The sequence below is a fragment of the Nerophis ophidion genome, linkage group LG01 (assembly GCF_033978795.1).
Source record: "Nerophis ophidion isolate RoL-2023_Sa linkage group LG01, RoL_Noph_v1.0, whole genome shotgun sequence".
Classification (NCBI taxonomy): domain Eukaryota; kingdom Metazoa; phylum Chordata; class Actinopteri; order Syngnathiformes; family Syngnathidae; genus Nerophis; species Nerophis ophidion.
The window spans coordinates 6,687,723-6,702,766 of record NC_084611.1 but is presented as its reverse complement, the minus strand read 5'-3'; the positions used below and the strand labels follow the sequence as shown (position 1 = coordinate 6,702,766).

The 15,044-nt window shown below is 40.8% G+C and overlaps 1 protein-coding gene across 1 annotated transcript; it reads left to right on the top strand.

The window, feature by feature from the left end:
* Window positions 1-334: 334 nt before the first annotated feature.
* LOC133562697 (zinc finger and SCAN domain-containing protein 2-like) lies at window positions 335-14,364 on the top strand. The gene is made up of 4 exons (XM_061916638.1): window positions 335-641; window positions 6,774-7,732; window positions 9,772-9,868; window positions 11,810-14,364. Exons 1-4 carry the CDS (start codon window positions 533-535, stop codon window positions 12,784-12,786), a joined length of 2,142 nt encoding a protein of 713 aa, XP_061772622.1. The 5' UTR covers window positions 335-532; the 3' UTR covers window positions 12,787-14,364.
* The last annotated feature ends 680 nt before the right edge of the window (window positions 14,365-15,044 follow it).

Genomic DNA, 15,044 nt, shown 5'->3' with positions numbered 1-15,044 from the left:
GTGGTTTGAAAAACATGTCTGTGTTTCTTGTCGTATTTAAAATGTATGATTTTTTTATTTGATGTTTGCCCTTTTTCTGGTTTGAACAACAGCCATCGAAAAAGTCTGTGCACGTGCTTGTATATATATATATATATATATATATATATATATATATATATATATATATAATATATATATATATATATTTGATCTTCAAAGAGTAGTTGTCGATTATTTGATGATAGATACATTTGTCAACCATTGTTTTAAAACAAGATCAAATCGCCTTTATTTTGAAAAGCATTTGTAGTGGCGCAGGAAACGGAAGTTGTTGGCTTCTAGCGCATGCGCAAATGTACTTGAAGCCCAGCAAACAGACGGAGACCGCAGTCTGTTTTTTTTTTAAAGATCCTTCGATTTCACGATCTTAAAGTCATATGATTCACAGCAAATATAGCAACAAATATTTCAATGCGTATTTTCCAAAGCCACGAAACGTGCATTGAGTTTGGAGCGATATCTGAAGTGAAGATTGAAGACGTGATAGAAGATGGACGACTACTGCTATGCTAAGATGGCGACGTCATGTCAAAGAGAAAGTGAAAGACAATCAGAAACTTTCAGCAAATCACCAACGGAGATAAAGACGGAAGATGAAGGTGAGTGAGTTGAAGTTTTATCATTTGAAAATAATTTCAAGCCCTTAAAAAAGATTCATTAGCCGACCTTGTTGAAGAATGTAAAGAAAGAGCCGCCATGATTGTTAGCTTGAAGAAGGCAGTGGAGTTCACATCAGAGGAGATGAAAGAATGCAAAAGTCACATGAAGAAAGTGGAAGAGCAAAATGAATTAACGCTGCAAGCAGCGCTGGTCGGGTCTGCCGCCACTACTCAAGCCCTGGTCTAAGTCAGACCAACATAGAGGTTTTTGTTTCATGTCTCCACGATATTCCTAACAGAAATTACATGCCGTTTTATCTGGGTTTTTTTCCTGGGGGGCGCTAGAGTGCAATTTAGATTTTTAGGGCTTGGTTATTTATTGTCCCACTCTCCCCTGTGGAGGGGGTCCGGTCCGATCCGGTGGCCATGCACTGCTTGCCTGTGTATCGGCTGGGGACATCTCTGCGCTGCTGATCCCCCTCCGCTTGGGATGGTTTCCTGCTGGCTCCGCTTTGGACTGGACTCTCGCTGCTGTGTTGGATCCATTGTGGATTGAACTTTCACAGTATCATGTTAGACCCGCTCGACATCCATTGCTTTCCTCCTCTCCAAGGTTCTCATAGTCATCATTGTCACCGACGTCCCACTGGGTGTGAGTTTTCCTTGCCCTTATGTGGGCCTACCGAGGATGTCGTAGTGGTTTGTGCAGCCCTTTGAGACACTAGTGATTTAGGGCTATATAAGTAAACATTGATTGATTGATTGATTAGATGGCAACTCTTGCCAGTCCTGATGTGTGTGTCAAATTTGGTGAGTTTTGAAGCATGTTAAGGGGGTCAAATTACAGATCAGCTTTCTGGATGAAGAGAAAAACTAGCTAATTCAAATCTTTTTGAAAAACTTAAAAAAAGAATTTATGGAACATCATTAGTAATTTTTCCTGATTAAGATTAATTTTAGAATTTTGATGACATGTTTTAAATAGGTTAAAATCCAATCTGCGCTTTGTTGGAATATATAACAAATTGGACCAAGCTATTATTTCTTCTAGATTTTCCAGAACAAAAATCTGAAAAGAAATTCAAAAGACTTTGAAAAATGATTTAAATTTGATTCTAAATAATTTTCTAGATTTGCCAGAATATATTTTTTTTTTATTTTAATCATAATAAGTTTGAAGAAATATTTCACAAATTTTCTTCACTGAAAAAAACAGAACCTAAAATGAAGAATTAAATTAAAATGTATGTATTATTCTTTATAATAAAAAAAAAATACTTGAACATTGATTTAAATTGTGAGGAAAAGAGAGGAAGGAATTCAAAAGGTATATATGTTTAAAAATCCTGAAATCAATTTTAAGGTTGTATTTTTTCTCTAAAATTGTCTTTCTGGAAGTTATAAGAAGCAAAGTAAAAAAAATAAATGAATTTATTTAAACAAGTGAAGACGAAGTCTTTCAAATATTTTCTTGGATTTTCAAATTCTATTTGAGTTTTGTCTCTCTTGGAATTAAAAATTTTGAGCAAAGCAAGACCAGCTTGCTATTAAATAAATCAAATTTAAAAAATAGAGGCAGCTCACTGGTAAGTGCTGCTATTTGAGCTATTTTTAGAACAGGGACGGCGTGGCGCAGTGGCGCAGTGGGAGAGTGGCCGTGCGCAACCCGAGGGGCCCTGGTTCAATCCCCACCTAGTACCAACCTCGTCACGTCCATTGTGTCCTGAGCAAGACACGTCTCCCTTGCTCCTGATGGGTGCTGGTTAGCGCCTTGCATGGCAGCTCCCTCCATCAGTGTGTGAATGTGTGTGTGAATGGGTAAATGTGGAAGTAGTGTCAAAGCGCTTTGAGTACCTTGAAGGTAGAAAAGCGCTATACAAGTACAACCCATTTATCATTTATTTATTTAACAGGCCAGCGGGCTACTTATCTGGTCCTTACGGGCTACCTGGTGCTCATGGGCACCGCGTTGGTGACCCCTGCTCTAGTGGCATGGTCGGAAGGCAGATTGATTTCATGTTCCATTCGTCTCCAATGTAGTGGCATGTATTGCCGAGGTAGGCAAATCTTGTCCACACATCAGTAGTGAGAGCAATTTTGCTCTGGGTGGCTTTTATGTCAGTCTACACTGCTTGGAATGTCTGCTCGTACTTCCTCTCCATCAGTTTGGTAAAATGGTTCCTCGAGGGAAGAATGTAACGTGACTCATTTGTCTGAAACCTTCATCCTCCACCATTGATAGTGGCCTCATGTCAGTTAGCAACATATTAAGGATGGCATCAGTCAGTGCAACCGCTTGCCGTGGTGTGTACACCTTCCTTTGTACCAATTCACTAATGTTGGCTTGTTTCTTTCTGAAATGAGAGAAACCATATTATGAACGTACATAGTAGCAACATTTACATGTAACTCAATACATCCCCAGTGGATTTAATTAATAATTTCTGAAAAATACGCCACCACATTAAAAAAACAGCTAAATTAAATAAATGGACATTGGAGTTGCAGAATACATCAATAACAACACAGAAATGTAACTCATCAGATCAGAACTGGATCAGATATATGGCTCCTCTTAAGGTGCTGCCGAAGCAATGTTGTCCTTGGTGCCACGTACGCGACGTCTATGCTGCACGTTTTGCAGGAAATGTCTTCTTTGAAGTCCTTAAAGGGGAACATTATCAGCAGACCTATGCAAGTGTCAATATATACCTTGATGGTGCAGAAAAGAGACCATCTATTTTTTTAACCGATTTCCGAACTCTAAATGGGTGAATTTTGGCGAATTAAACGCCTTTCTGGTTATCGCTCTGGAGGCGATGACGTCAGAACGTGATGTCACCGAGGTAATACAGCCGCCATTTTCATTTTCACATTACAAACACCGGATCTCAGCTCTGTTATTTTCCGTCTTTTCGACTATTTTTTGGAACCTTGGAGACATCATGCCTCGACGGTGTGTTGTCGGAGGGTGTAACAACACTAACAGGGAGGGATTCAAGTTGCACCACTGGCAAGAAATCTGCCGCCAGACCCCCATTGAATGTACCAGAGTGTCTTCACATTTGAGCGGCGATGCTAAGACAGACATGGCACAGAGATGTATGGATAACCTGCAGATGCATTTGCAACCATTAAGTCAACGAAATCACAAAGGTGAGTTTTGTTGATGTTGTTGACTTATGTGCTAATCAGACATATTTGGTCACGGCATGACTGCCAGCTAATCGATGCTAACATGCTACGCTAATCGATGCTAACATGCTATTCATGCTAGCTGTATGTACATTTGAAACTAGATACCCACATTTAATGCGAAACAAACACTTACCAATCGACGGATTTAAGTTGCTCCAGTGTCACAAGATGCGAAAGTCCTGATCGTTTGGTCCGCACATTTTACCGGCGATGCTAATAAGGCAGCCATGCTATGGGCCACTTCATTAGGTACACCCACGCTATGGCCGAATAGCGTCAATAGCGATTCACTCAATAGCTTCAATTTCTTCTTCAATTTCGTTTTCGCTATTTGCCTCCATACTCTGACCATCTGTTTCACTACATGTGTAATCTGTTGAATCGCTTAAGATGCTGAAATCCGAGTCTGAATCCGAGCTAATGTCGCTGTATCTTGCTGTGGTAACCGCCATGTTGTTTGTATTGGCAGCCCTGTATGACGTCACAGGGAAATGGACGGGTGGATGTAGCGATGGTGAAAATCAGGCAATTTGAGGCAGTTTTTCGGGAGGTGTAAAATTTTGAAAAAAACTTCGAAAAATAAAACAAGCCACTGGGAACTGATTTTTATTGTTTTTAACCCTTTTGAAATTGTGATAATGTTCCCATTTAAAGTAAAGTGTTCCGACACTTTTGACGACTCAGGTCGTACACTTTTCCTCCATTGAAGCAATAACCTCGAGATGTTTCTCCGCTGAACTATCTGTACTGTTTTTCTCCGCCATTTGTCAAATGTTTCCAGCAATGAAGAAGGCGTGGTCACGTGAGCTGCACCTGACACATCATTGGCTGGCTCCCTGCCACCACCAGACGTAGCCTGGCGCTTTTGTGTACTTTATTTATTTGTACTTTATTTTGTACTGTATTTTTTGTACTTTATTTTTTTATTTATTTACTGTTTTTGTACTTATTTTGATTATTGTTTTTCAGCTGTTAGTATATGTTGCAGTTTATAAACAAGGGTTTAGAGGGGGAAAAAATAAATATAAAACTTTTTTTTTTAAGCCTCTGCGCATGCACATTGCATACATCCAACGAATCGATGAGTAAATTAATCGCCAACTATTTTAATAATCGATTTGATCGATTAGTTGTTGCAACCCTAGACTTTACCGCTACAAATATAATATGTGTATATATATTAAATGCTAAATGGGTTACACTTGTGTAGTGCTTTTCTACCTTCCAAGGTACTCAAAGCGCTTTGACATTATTTCCTCATTCACACACTGGTGGCTGGAGCTGCCATGCTAGGCCCTAACCATGACCCATCAGGAGCAAGGTCTTGCTCAGGGACACAACGGGCGAGACTAGGATGGCAGAAGCTGGGGATCGAACCGGGAACCCTCAGCCGTGCTACCAACCGAGCCACGCCGTCCCATCCATCCATCAATCTTCTTCTGCGTATCTGTGGTCGGGTTCCCTCTCCCCAGCCACTTCGTCCAGCTCCTCCCGGGGGATCCAGAGGCGTTCCCAGGGGCAGGCAGGAGACATAGTCTTCCCAACGTGTCCTGGGTCTTCCCCCTTGGCCACCTACTGGTTAAACATGCCCGAAACATCCAGGGAGGTGTTTGGATGGCATCCTGACCAGATGCCCGAACCACCTCATCTGGTTCCTCTCCATTTGGCTTTACTTTGAGTGCCTCACAGATGACAGAGATTCTCACCCTATCTCTAAGAGAGAGACCCGCCACCCGGTGGAGGAAACTCATCTCGGCCGCTTGTACTCGCGATCTTGTCCTTTTGGTCCTAACCCAGAGCTCATGACCATAGGTGAGGATGGGAACGTCGATCGACCGGTAAATGGAGAACTTTGCCTTTCCGCTCAGCTCCTTCTTCACCACGTCCGCATTACTGAAGACACCGCACCCTGAACAAGACTCCGAGGTACTTGAACTCCTCCCCTTGGAGCAGGGTCTCCTCCCCAACCCGGAGATGGCTTTTCACCCTTTCCCAGATGAGAACCATGGACTCGGACTTGGAGGTGCTGATTCTCATCCCAGTCGCTTCACACTCAGCTGCGAACCGATCCAGTGAGAGCTGAAGATCCTGGCCAGATGAAGCCATCAGGACCACCTCATCCGGGAAAAGCAGAGACCTAATCCTGCAGCCACCAAACCAGAACCCCTCAACGCCTTGAATGCGCCGAGAAATTCTGTCCATAAAAGTTATGAACAGAATCTGTGACAAAGGGCAGCTTTGCGGAGTCCAACCCTCACTGGAAACGCTACGCCGTCCCATTAATATTATGTATAGTATATCAATATATGTGTACCGTATAAATACACACATGCAGTGGGGCAAAAAAGTATTTAGTCAGCCAGCGATTGTGCAAGTTCTCCCACTTCAAATGATGACAGAGGTCTGTAATTTTCATCATAGGTACACTTCAACTGTGAGAGACAGAATGTGAAAAAAAAATCCAGGAATTCACATTGTAGGAATTTTTAAGAATTTATTTGTAAATTATGGTGGAAAATAAGTATTTGGTCAACCATTCAAAGTTCTCACTGATGGAAAGAGGTTTTGGCTCAAAATCTCACGATACATGGCCCCATTCATTCTTTCCTTAACACGGATCAATCGTCCTGTCCCCTTAGCAGAAAAACAGCCCCAAAGCATGATGTTTCCACCCCCATGCTTCACAGTAGGTATGGTGTTCTTGGGATGCAACTCAGTATTCTTCTTCCTCCAAACACGACGAGTTGAGTTTATACCAAAACGTATACATGGAGGATACAGCAGAGGATTGGGATAATGTCATGTGGTCAGATGAAACCAAAATATAACTTTTTGGTATACCGCTACCAATAGGTAGCGGTATACTGTCCAACCCTACCACACACACATACAGTACATATAAAAAAGTTTGTTTTTGTTGTTTGTGTCTTGCAGACGTCCAGACGCTGATGGGTAATCCAGAAGAAGTTTCCCCTCAGTCAGGGGGGAGCTCCACTTTGAAGCAGGAGACTCCACAACCACCCTGCATTAAAAAGGAAGAGGAGGAACTCTGCATCACTCAGGAGGGAGAGTGTCTTCTAGGACGAGAGGAAGCTGATTACACCAAGTTTCCACTGACTGTTGTCTCTGTGAAGACTGAAGATGATGAAGAGAAACCACAAGTAGACAACCTCTTAGCTCCACTATCAGATAGTGAGGCTGAAGACGAGGTTGAAGAACCTTTGAGCAGCGATACAGACTGTGAAGGTGATATGAGGACTCACATTGACAACAAACACACTGAATGCTCTTCAAAGAAGAGAGGTAAAACATGTTTTAGCTGCTCGGTTTGTGCTAAAAGTTTTATTAAAAAGGGCCATTTGACTCGACACATGAGAACACACTCAGGTGAAAAACCATTCAGTTGTTCTCTTTGTGGCAAAAGGTTTTCCAGAAATTGTGGTTTGACTGAACACATGAGAACACACACAGGTGAAAAACCATTTAGTTGTTCAGTTTGTGGGAAAAGCGTTTCTGTGGAGAGAAATTTGATTGAACACATGAGAACGCACACAGGTGAAAAACCATACAAGTGTTCAGTTTGTGGCAAAAGCTTTTCTATTAAGAGCATATTGACTCGGCACATGAGAACACACACTGGAGAAGTACCGCATAGTTGTTCAGTGTGTGGCAAAATATTTTCTCGAAATTTTCTCTTGACTCGACACATGAGAACACACACAGGTAAAAAACCATTTAGTTGTTCAGTTTGTGGCAAAAGTATTTCTCAAAATAGCCATGTGACTCAACACATGAGAACACACACAGGTGAAAAACCATTTAGTTGTTCAGTGTGCTGTAAAAGGTTCACACATAAAGCAGCCGCAGTAAAACACATGAGAACACACAAGGGAAAATAACTAGTAGGTTGTTTAGTTTGTGGTATGTTGCTCATATGTGGCGACATCCACCCTACCCAGGACCTCCTCACTGCTTCTTTCACAAATATCTGAGGTATTCATACTAACTTGGATTATTTGCAGCATAATCTTATCCACTCATGACCTCATGTCTTCTCTGTATCTGAAACCTTCCTGAACAGTAAGATAGATGATGCTTCAAGTGCTTGGTTACTCCTTCTTCAGTCCAGGGACCTGGGGCCTCATGTGTCAAGTTTGTGCACACTCAAAAACCTGCACAACACCCTTTATCACTGCAAAGGTGAGTTGTATCAAGTTGACGTGAAAATGTGCAGTGCTTAATGGCAGCTTCATAGCTATATTATGCACACTTCTACAGGCTGTGGATGGCACACATAATTGATGCTGGGACAACTGTTCCCAAAAAAAGTGACAACTTTTACTCCTCACACTGATTGATGTGCAAATCAGAGACATACGAATATTTAACCCCCAACACCCACAACTCAACCCCCACCTCCCTCGACATTTGGGCATAACAGGAAGGCAAGCAAATAGTTTATACCGGGGCGAGCAAGTATACCAAGCAAGAGGTACACGGTAAAGCGGGGCTGTGACTCCTCCCCCTCCAGCCAACGTAAAAGAGGAGTAAAATAATCAATCAGTAACCCCACTTCAAATGCAGCATGAGACACTGCACACTGATATAGTTCTGTGAAAATGATTGTCTTCTGTGCAAATGTAAAGAAAGTGAACAGTGTGTGATTTACTGCAATACTGTCACTCTTTCAACTTTTTATTTGTGCTTTGTTGAAATTGTTCACACATTGCACTGCTTTTATTTTTCTGTCAATACACATTATGTCTAGAAGACAGGAAGTAACTCAACACTCTTGAATAGTTTCTACCTCAGTGTGTATGGTTTGTTGAGTTAGCACAGGATTAATATGTGGAAATGACAAATGAGGTAGTTGATACATAGAATAGTTTTGTTCATGCTTTATGTTTTTGTTTAATCCTAGAGGGTTGTGACTTAAAATTTTAATTGCTTTGTAGAAACACTGAGATTAAGTCTAAGTTCATTGTGTTCTTCAAGGTGTTTTTGAAAATGCACCATTATTTTTCCTTAGAATGTTTACCTAACTGGAAGTGTTTTGTCAAGAGAATTATTTGTGATATGTACATTTTCAGAAAATGCTTGTTCTATTTCAGGCCGAAGTAAAATAAAGAAAACAATTTGATGTTGTTACAGTCGTATTTTTAAGTTATCATGCCACGTTTTTACCCGTCCCGCCCACCTGCAGTTTGGCTCCAGTCGCCAACACGCACCGAGCAGGCATCTTGTCAGTGCAGCAGATAACTAAAGTCAGTGTACAAAAGTGAAAGTAGAAGTCTTCTGCTGTCTATGGTTGCAATAAGAGCAATATTTATGTCAGCGTCTTTGTTTCCTCACCGAGTGCAGTTGGTCCGAGGTCGAGTACAAGTCATCCTTCAATGAGGATATTACTGATAAAAGTCAAGATTATAATGTTGAAAATGTATACTGGGGTAGTGTGACTTTCACTCTTTCACAAGACTTACTTTGTCAAACAACTTGCCGTTTGCTTGAACCCACTAAAAGACAGAATACAAACATTGTCCATTTTTGTTTCATTTCTATCTCCAAAGTATTTTGATGTCAAAAAATGTTTTCACGATAAAGAGCACTTCAATTATGAGGCAGAAATGCAAGAAAAGATGAAAAGGGACGCTAATTATTTAAAAGGTATTTTATTTTTTAAAGTGCAGTTGTCGACCGCCAACTTCCGGCGCATGCGCAAACACATCGAACAGTTGTTAAGCGGAACGTCCAAGATGGCGGACTAAGCGACGTGGCCTTCTGGAGAAGTTTCACATTTAGGATCTTATAGATTCAAAAATGGCATCAAATACCTCAACTATTAGCCTTTTTTAAAGCCCACCACACGGACTTTGAGTGTGGAGCGACGTCGTGTTAGCTGAAGTGAAGATTGAAGACGTGATAGAAGATGGACGACTACTGCTATGCTAAGATGGTGACGTCATGTCAAAGAGAAAGTGAAAGAGAATCAGCGCCACCAACGGAGAACAATCTGAAAAGCGAAAATGAAGGTGAGGGTGATGCGTTCCCTAGTTTGAAAAGTATCTGAATTCCAAGCCCTAAAAATAAAAATTTGCCGACTTTATTGAACAATGTAAACAAAGACCCTGTTATCATTTTTACCTCGATCCAAAATGGCGGAAATGTCTGTTAGAAGTTACCGCAGTAGTATCCTGCACCGTTAAACCTGCCTTAATTTAAATACAAAGTGATATTAGTCGAGATTGGATGGTATATAGTTTGTATTTTTGTTTAGCACTTAGCAATAGTGCTAATTGCTTGATCTGCTTGTCACTCAGCTTCTAAAACTTGTAGCTCATCCTCCTTATATTCAGGCTCAAAAATATAAGGTTCTGGATCATAATTTGTCCCAAAGTATTATTTGATGGCACTCATGAAGTCTGCCTTTATTAGTAATAGTTGGCGGTTTTGTTGAAGGAAATAGCAAACGTTGTGATGCGTCTGTGAAAATAATGTGCCGCCATTTTGATAAAAAAGATGTTAATACGTATATATTACATGTTATTATGAATATGACTGTTATTACACTATATATATATACTTAAGTGTGTATATAAAAAGTTGCTGGAAGCTTTTGTATATTTCTTAAGAGTTTTTTATAGGCGAAATAAAGTGTGTCCACATTACCTGCATTGTTAGCTGACTTTTGCTAGTGTTTATTTACGAGTTAGAATCAGTGATGGGCAGTAGTGCACAACAAGTAGCGACGCTATGTAGCTTAACTACAGTTCCCAGTAGCGTGGCGTTAACTTAGTTCTTTTTCGACCCATGTAGTGACGTAGCGTCCCTCAAACGCTACAGAAAGAGGAAACAGACTGCTAATCAATGGCTGGAAAAATATATATCTATATATTGTTATTGTTATAATCATTTTAATGTATTGTTAGTTTATCTTTTATTTATTTGCTACTAATGCATATCTGGTTGTTCTTTTAGATTATACTTACAATTGAGTTTTGGTGGTACTATTTTTACATTATCAAATGAATAAATAATGGGGTTATTTATAGTACATCTAAAATCACTCAAAATAATCATTATTATTATGTTTTGCCATAATTCTGTTAATATTTGGCATCGGGCCAAGCAGCTGGGTGCGCTACATAACTACATGTGCACAGCAGGGGAGCTGGTTAACTTCTGAGAGTAGTATGTGTCTTTGTGACAATGTCAACCTGTTGTCTGAGTGACGTCACTGAGTGAGCGGGCGAGTGAAGAGAGAGCAGCAGGACAGGTGTAACAACTACATTATACCTGTCACTATTTAAACTCCTTGTGCAAATCTGAATGCTGATTATTTAAATGTTTACCTTATTCTGAAACAAAGGTGCTAATACTAATCACCACATTTGGGCCCTGGAGGGAAGGTCTCCCCTGCGCTCTTCGACCACGGTCTGGGAGCCCACAAACAGGAAAGGTGTAAAGCAACCCTTGCAGAGCGGCGGCTCCCTGTTTAAAGTGTCACCTTTATTGTTAGTTTAGAAGCCCAAATACCTCCATATTGCACTTCACACACCCTCTTTATTAACCAGTAGAATTGTCCTTTGTTGCCTTTTTTCCTCTCCACGATGTTATTGCTTGTATGCACTTTGTGTGTGCGTTTTGACACACTCAACATCATGCGCCTCGGCTCTGTAGTCACCGCAGCACAGCAGCATTCAGATGAAAGAACGGTACCGGTACTTAATAAAGGTGCTATAGTACCAATTTCAATTGATTAGCACCACAATACTTTTTTAGTTGTGATTTTTGATTGATTGATTGATTGAGACTTTTAATAGTAGATTTAATTAGTAGATTACCACTAAATGGTAACACCCGAATAAGTTTTTCAACTTGTTTATGTCGGGGTCCATGGGGGTATACCGTACGTACTACACACACATGCAGTACATAGAATAAAGTGTGTTTTTGTTGTTTGTGTCTTGCAGACGTCCAGCAGCTGATGGGTAATCCAGAAGAAGTTTCCCCTCAGTCAGGGGGGAGCTCCACTTTGAAGCAGGAGGCTCCACAACCACCCTGCATTAAAAAGGAAGAGGAGGAACTCTGCATCACTCAGGAGGGAGAGTGTCTTCTAGGACGAGAGGAAGCTGATTACACCAAGTTTCCACTGACTGTTGTCTCTGTGAAGACTGAAGATGATGAAGAGAAACCACAAGTAGACAACCTCTTAGCTCCACTATCAGATAGTGAGGCTGAAGATGAAGTTGAAGAACCTTTGAGCAGCGATAAAGACTGTGAAGGTGATATGAGGACTCACACTGACAACAAAAACTCTGAATGCTCTTCAGAAAAGAGAGCTAAAACATGTTTTAGCTGTTCAGTTTGTGGTGAATGTTTTATTAAAAAAAGCCATTTGACTCGACACATGAGAACACACAAAGGTGAAAAACCATTCAGTTGTTCAGTTTGTGGCAAAAGCTTTTCTGGTAAGAGGAATTTGACTCAACACATGAGAACCCACACAGGTGAAAAACCATTTAAATGTTCAGTTTGTGGCAAAAGCTTTTCTGTACAGAGAAATTTGATTGAACACATGAGAACACACACAGGTGAAAAACCATTTAAGTGTTCAGTTTGTGGCACAAGATTTTCTGTTAAGAGAAATTTGACTCAACACATGAGAACACACACAGGTGAAAAACCATTTAGTTGTTCAGTTTGTGGCAAAAGCTTTTCTGTTGAGAGAAATTTGGTTGAACACATGAGAACTCACACAGGTGAAAAACCATTTAGTTGTTCAGTTTGTGGCAAAAGCTTTTCTGTTAAGAACATGTTGACTCGACACATGAGAACACACACAGGTGAAAAACCATTTAGTTGTCCAGTTTGTGGCAAAAGCTTTTCTCAAAATAGCCATGTGACTCAACACATGAGAACGCACACACAGTTGTTCAGTGTGCTGTAAAAGGTTCACACATAAAGCAGACGAGGTGAAACACATAAGAACACACAAGGGAAAATAAGCAATTAACTGTTTAGTTTGTGGTATGTTGCTCATATGTGGCGACATCCACCCTACCCAGGACAAATATCTGATATATTCATACAAACTTGCTTTCATCATCATCAGCCATTGTCAGTCCACTGCTGGACGAAAGCGTCAGCATGTTTCTGCCATTTGGCGTACATTTCATGCTGGTTATTAGCCTACACCTTGCACGCTGGCTTGGTGTGGGTTGGAAGGGGTATTTTATATCAGAGATCCTTCTCCTAGACTAATTGTCTTGCTGGGCTGTTGAACTTAGTCTGTCCTGTTGGTTGCCCGCGCCCCATTTACCCAGGGACCCGCTCAGCTTTATGGCGCTGACCGCCCGCCAGTCATTTAGTTTGGTCCTTAATCTTATCCACTCATGACCCCATGTCTTCTCTGTATCTGAAACCTTCCTGAACAGTAAGATAGATGATGCTTCAAGTGCTTGGTTACTCCTTCTTCAGTCCAGGGACCTGGGGCCTCATGTGTCAAGTTTTTGCACGCTCAAAAACCTGCACTACACCCTTTTTCATGGCCAAGTTGAGATGTATCAAAACTGATGTTGTGATGCTGGGTAACTCTTTGCATAACCAAGAGTCAACGTTTACTCCTTGGACTGATTGATGTTCAAATCAGAGACATGTGAACAATTAACCCCCCCCAACCCCCACCTTACTCAACATTCGGGCATAACAGGTTCAATCCGGCCTGAGATATGAGTTTGTGAAGTGTAAAATTCAGCTTCATTGTTTAAAAAAAGACTCCTTGTTCTAAATGTGTCCACTGGATGTCACAATAGCAATTCTGTTAGGCAAGCAAATAGTTTATACCGGGGCGAGCAAGTATACCAAGCAAAAGGTACACGGTAAAGCGTGGCTGTGACTCCTCCCCCTCCAGCCAACGTAAAAGAGGAGTAAAATAATCAATCAGTAACCCCACTTCAAATGCAGCATGAGACACTGCACACTGATATAGTTCTGTGAAAATGATTGTCTTCTGTGCAAATGTAAAGAAAGTGAACAGTGTGTGATTTACTGCAATACTGTCACTCTTTCTACTTTTTATTTGTGCTTTGTTGAAATTGTTCACACATTGCACTGCTTTTATTTTTCTGTCAATACACATTATGTCTAGAAGACAGGAAGTAACTCAACACTCTTGAATAGTTTCTACCTCAGTGTGTATGGTTTGTTGAGTTAGCACAGGATTAATATGTGGAAATGACAAATGAGGTAGTTGATACATAGAATAGTTTTTATTCATGCTTTTTTTAGTTTTTTGTTCAATCCTAGATGGGTTGTGACTTAAAGTTTAATTGCTTTGTAGAAACACTAAGATTAAGTCTAAGTCCATTGTGTTCTTCAAGGTGATTTTGAAAATGCACAATTTTTTTCCCTTTGAATTTTTAACTAACTGGAAGTGTTTTGTCAAGAGGATTATTTGTGATATGTACATTTTCAGAAAATGCTTGTTTTATTTTAGGCTGAAGTAAAATAAAGAAAACAATCTGAAGTTGTCGTAGTCATATTTTTAAGTCATCATGCCATGATTTTACCCGTCCCGCCCACATGGAAATAGATTTTCCTCCATGCGGCCCTTGAGCTAAAATGGGTTTGACTCTCCTGGGTTATGATGTTTGTAATGGGGAAAGACGTTAATGTGTTTTGTTTTCATGTTTGCATTTAAGATAGTTGACATTCGTACAAGAAAGGACAGAGCAGGCTGTACTTCCTCAGGAAGCTGCACTCCTTCAACATCTGCAAAAAAACTATTGTGGATGTACTACCAGTCTGTGGTTGCCAATGGGGAGGGAGGAGGGGGGGTGGTATTGCTCCAGACTGGAGAAACTGATCAGGCGGGCCGGTTTTACGATCGGAATGAAACTGGACTCACTGGTGAGGGTGGCAGAGAAGAGGACTGTTGACAAACTAGTGAGCATCCTGGATGATGCTAGTCACCCTCTGCATAGTGTTATCAGTAGCCAGAGGAGCCTGTTCAGTTCTAGACTGCTTCATCCTAAGTGCAGGACTAATAGACTCAAGAACTCCTTTGTCCCACACGCCATTAGACTGTACAACTCCTCTCTGGGGCGGGGGACGGGGGGTACAAGGATGACAGGGGATGCAAAACAATAACAGTGCAATACGTTTTCATAACATGGTCACTACTGCCTAGTTTCTCTTCTTATATTC

What these genes read in the sequence shown, in the direction of transcription:
- LOC133562697 (XM_061916638.1), top strand. Translation starts at nt 533, where the DNA reads ATGGACGACTACTGCTATGCTAAGATGGCGACGTCATGTCAAAGAGAA. An exon ending in GATAAAGACGGAAGATGAAG is followed by an intron (nt 642 to 6,773) that starts GTGAGTGAGTTG and finishes TGTGTCTTGCAG; the next exon opens with ACGTCCAGACGCTGATGGGT. An exon ending in TCTGAAAAGCGAAAATGAAG is followed by an intron (nt 9,869 to 11,809) that starts GTGAGGGTGATG and finishes TGTGTCTTGCAG; the next exon opens with ACGTCCAGCAGCTGATGGGT.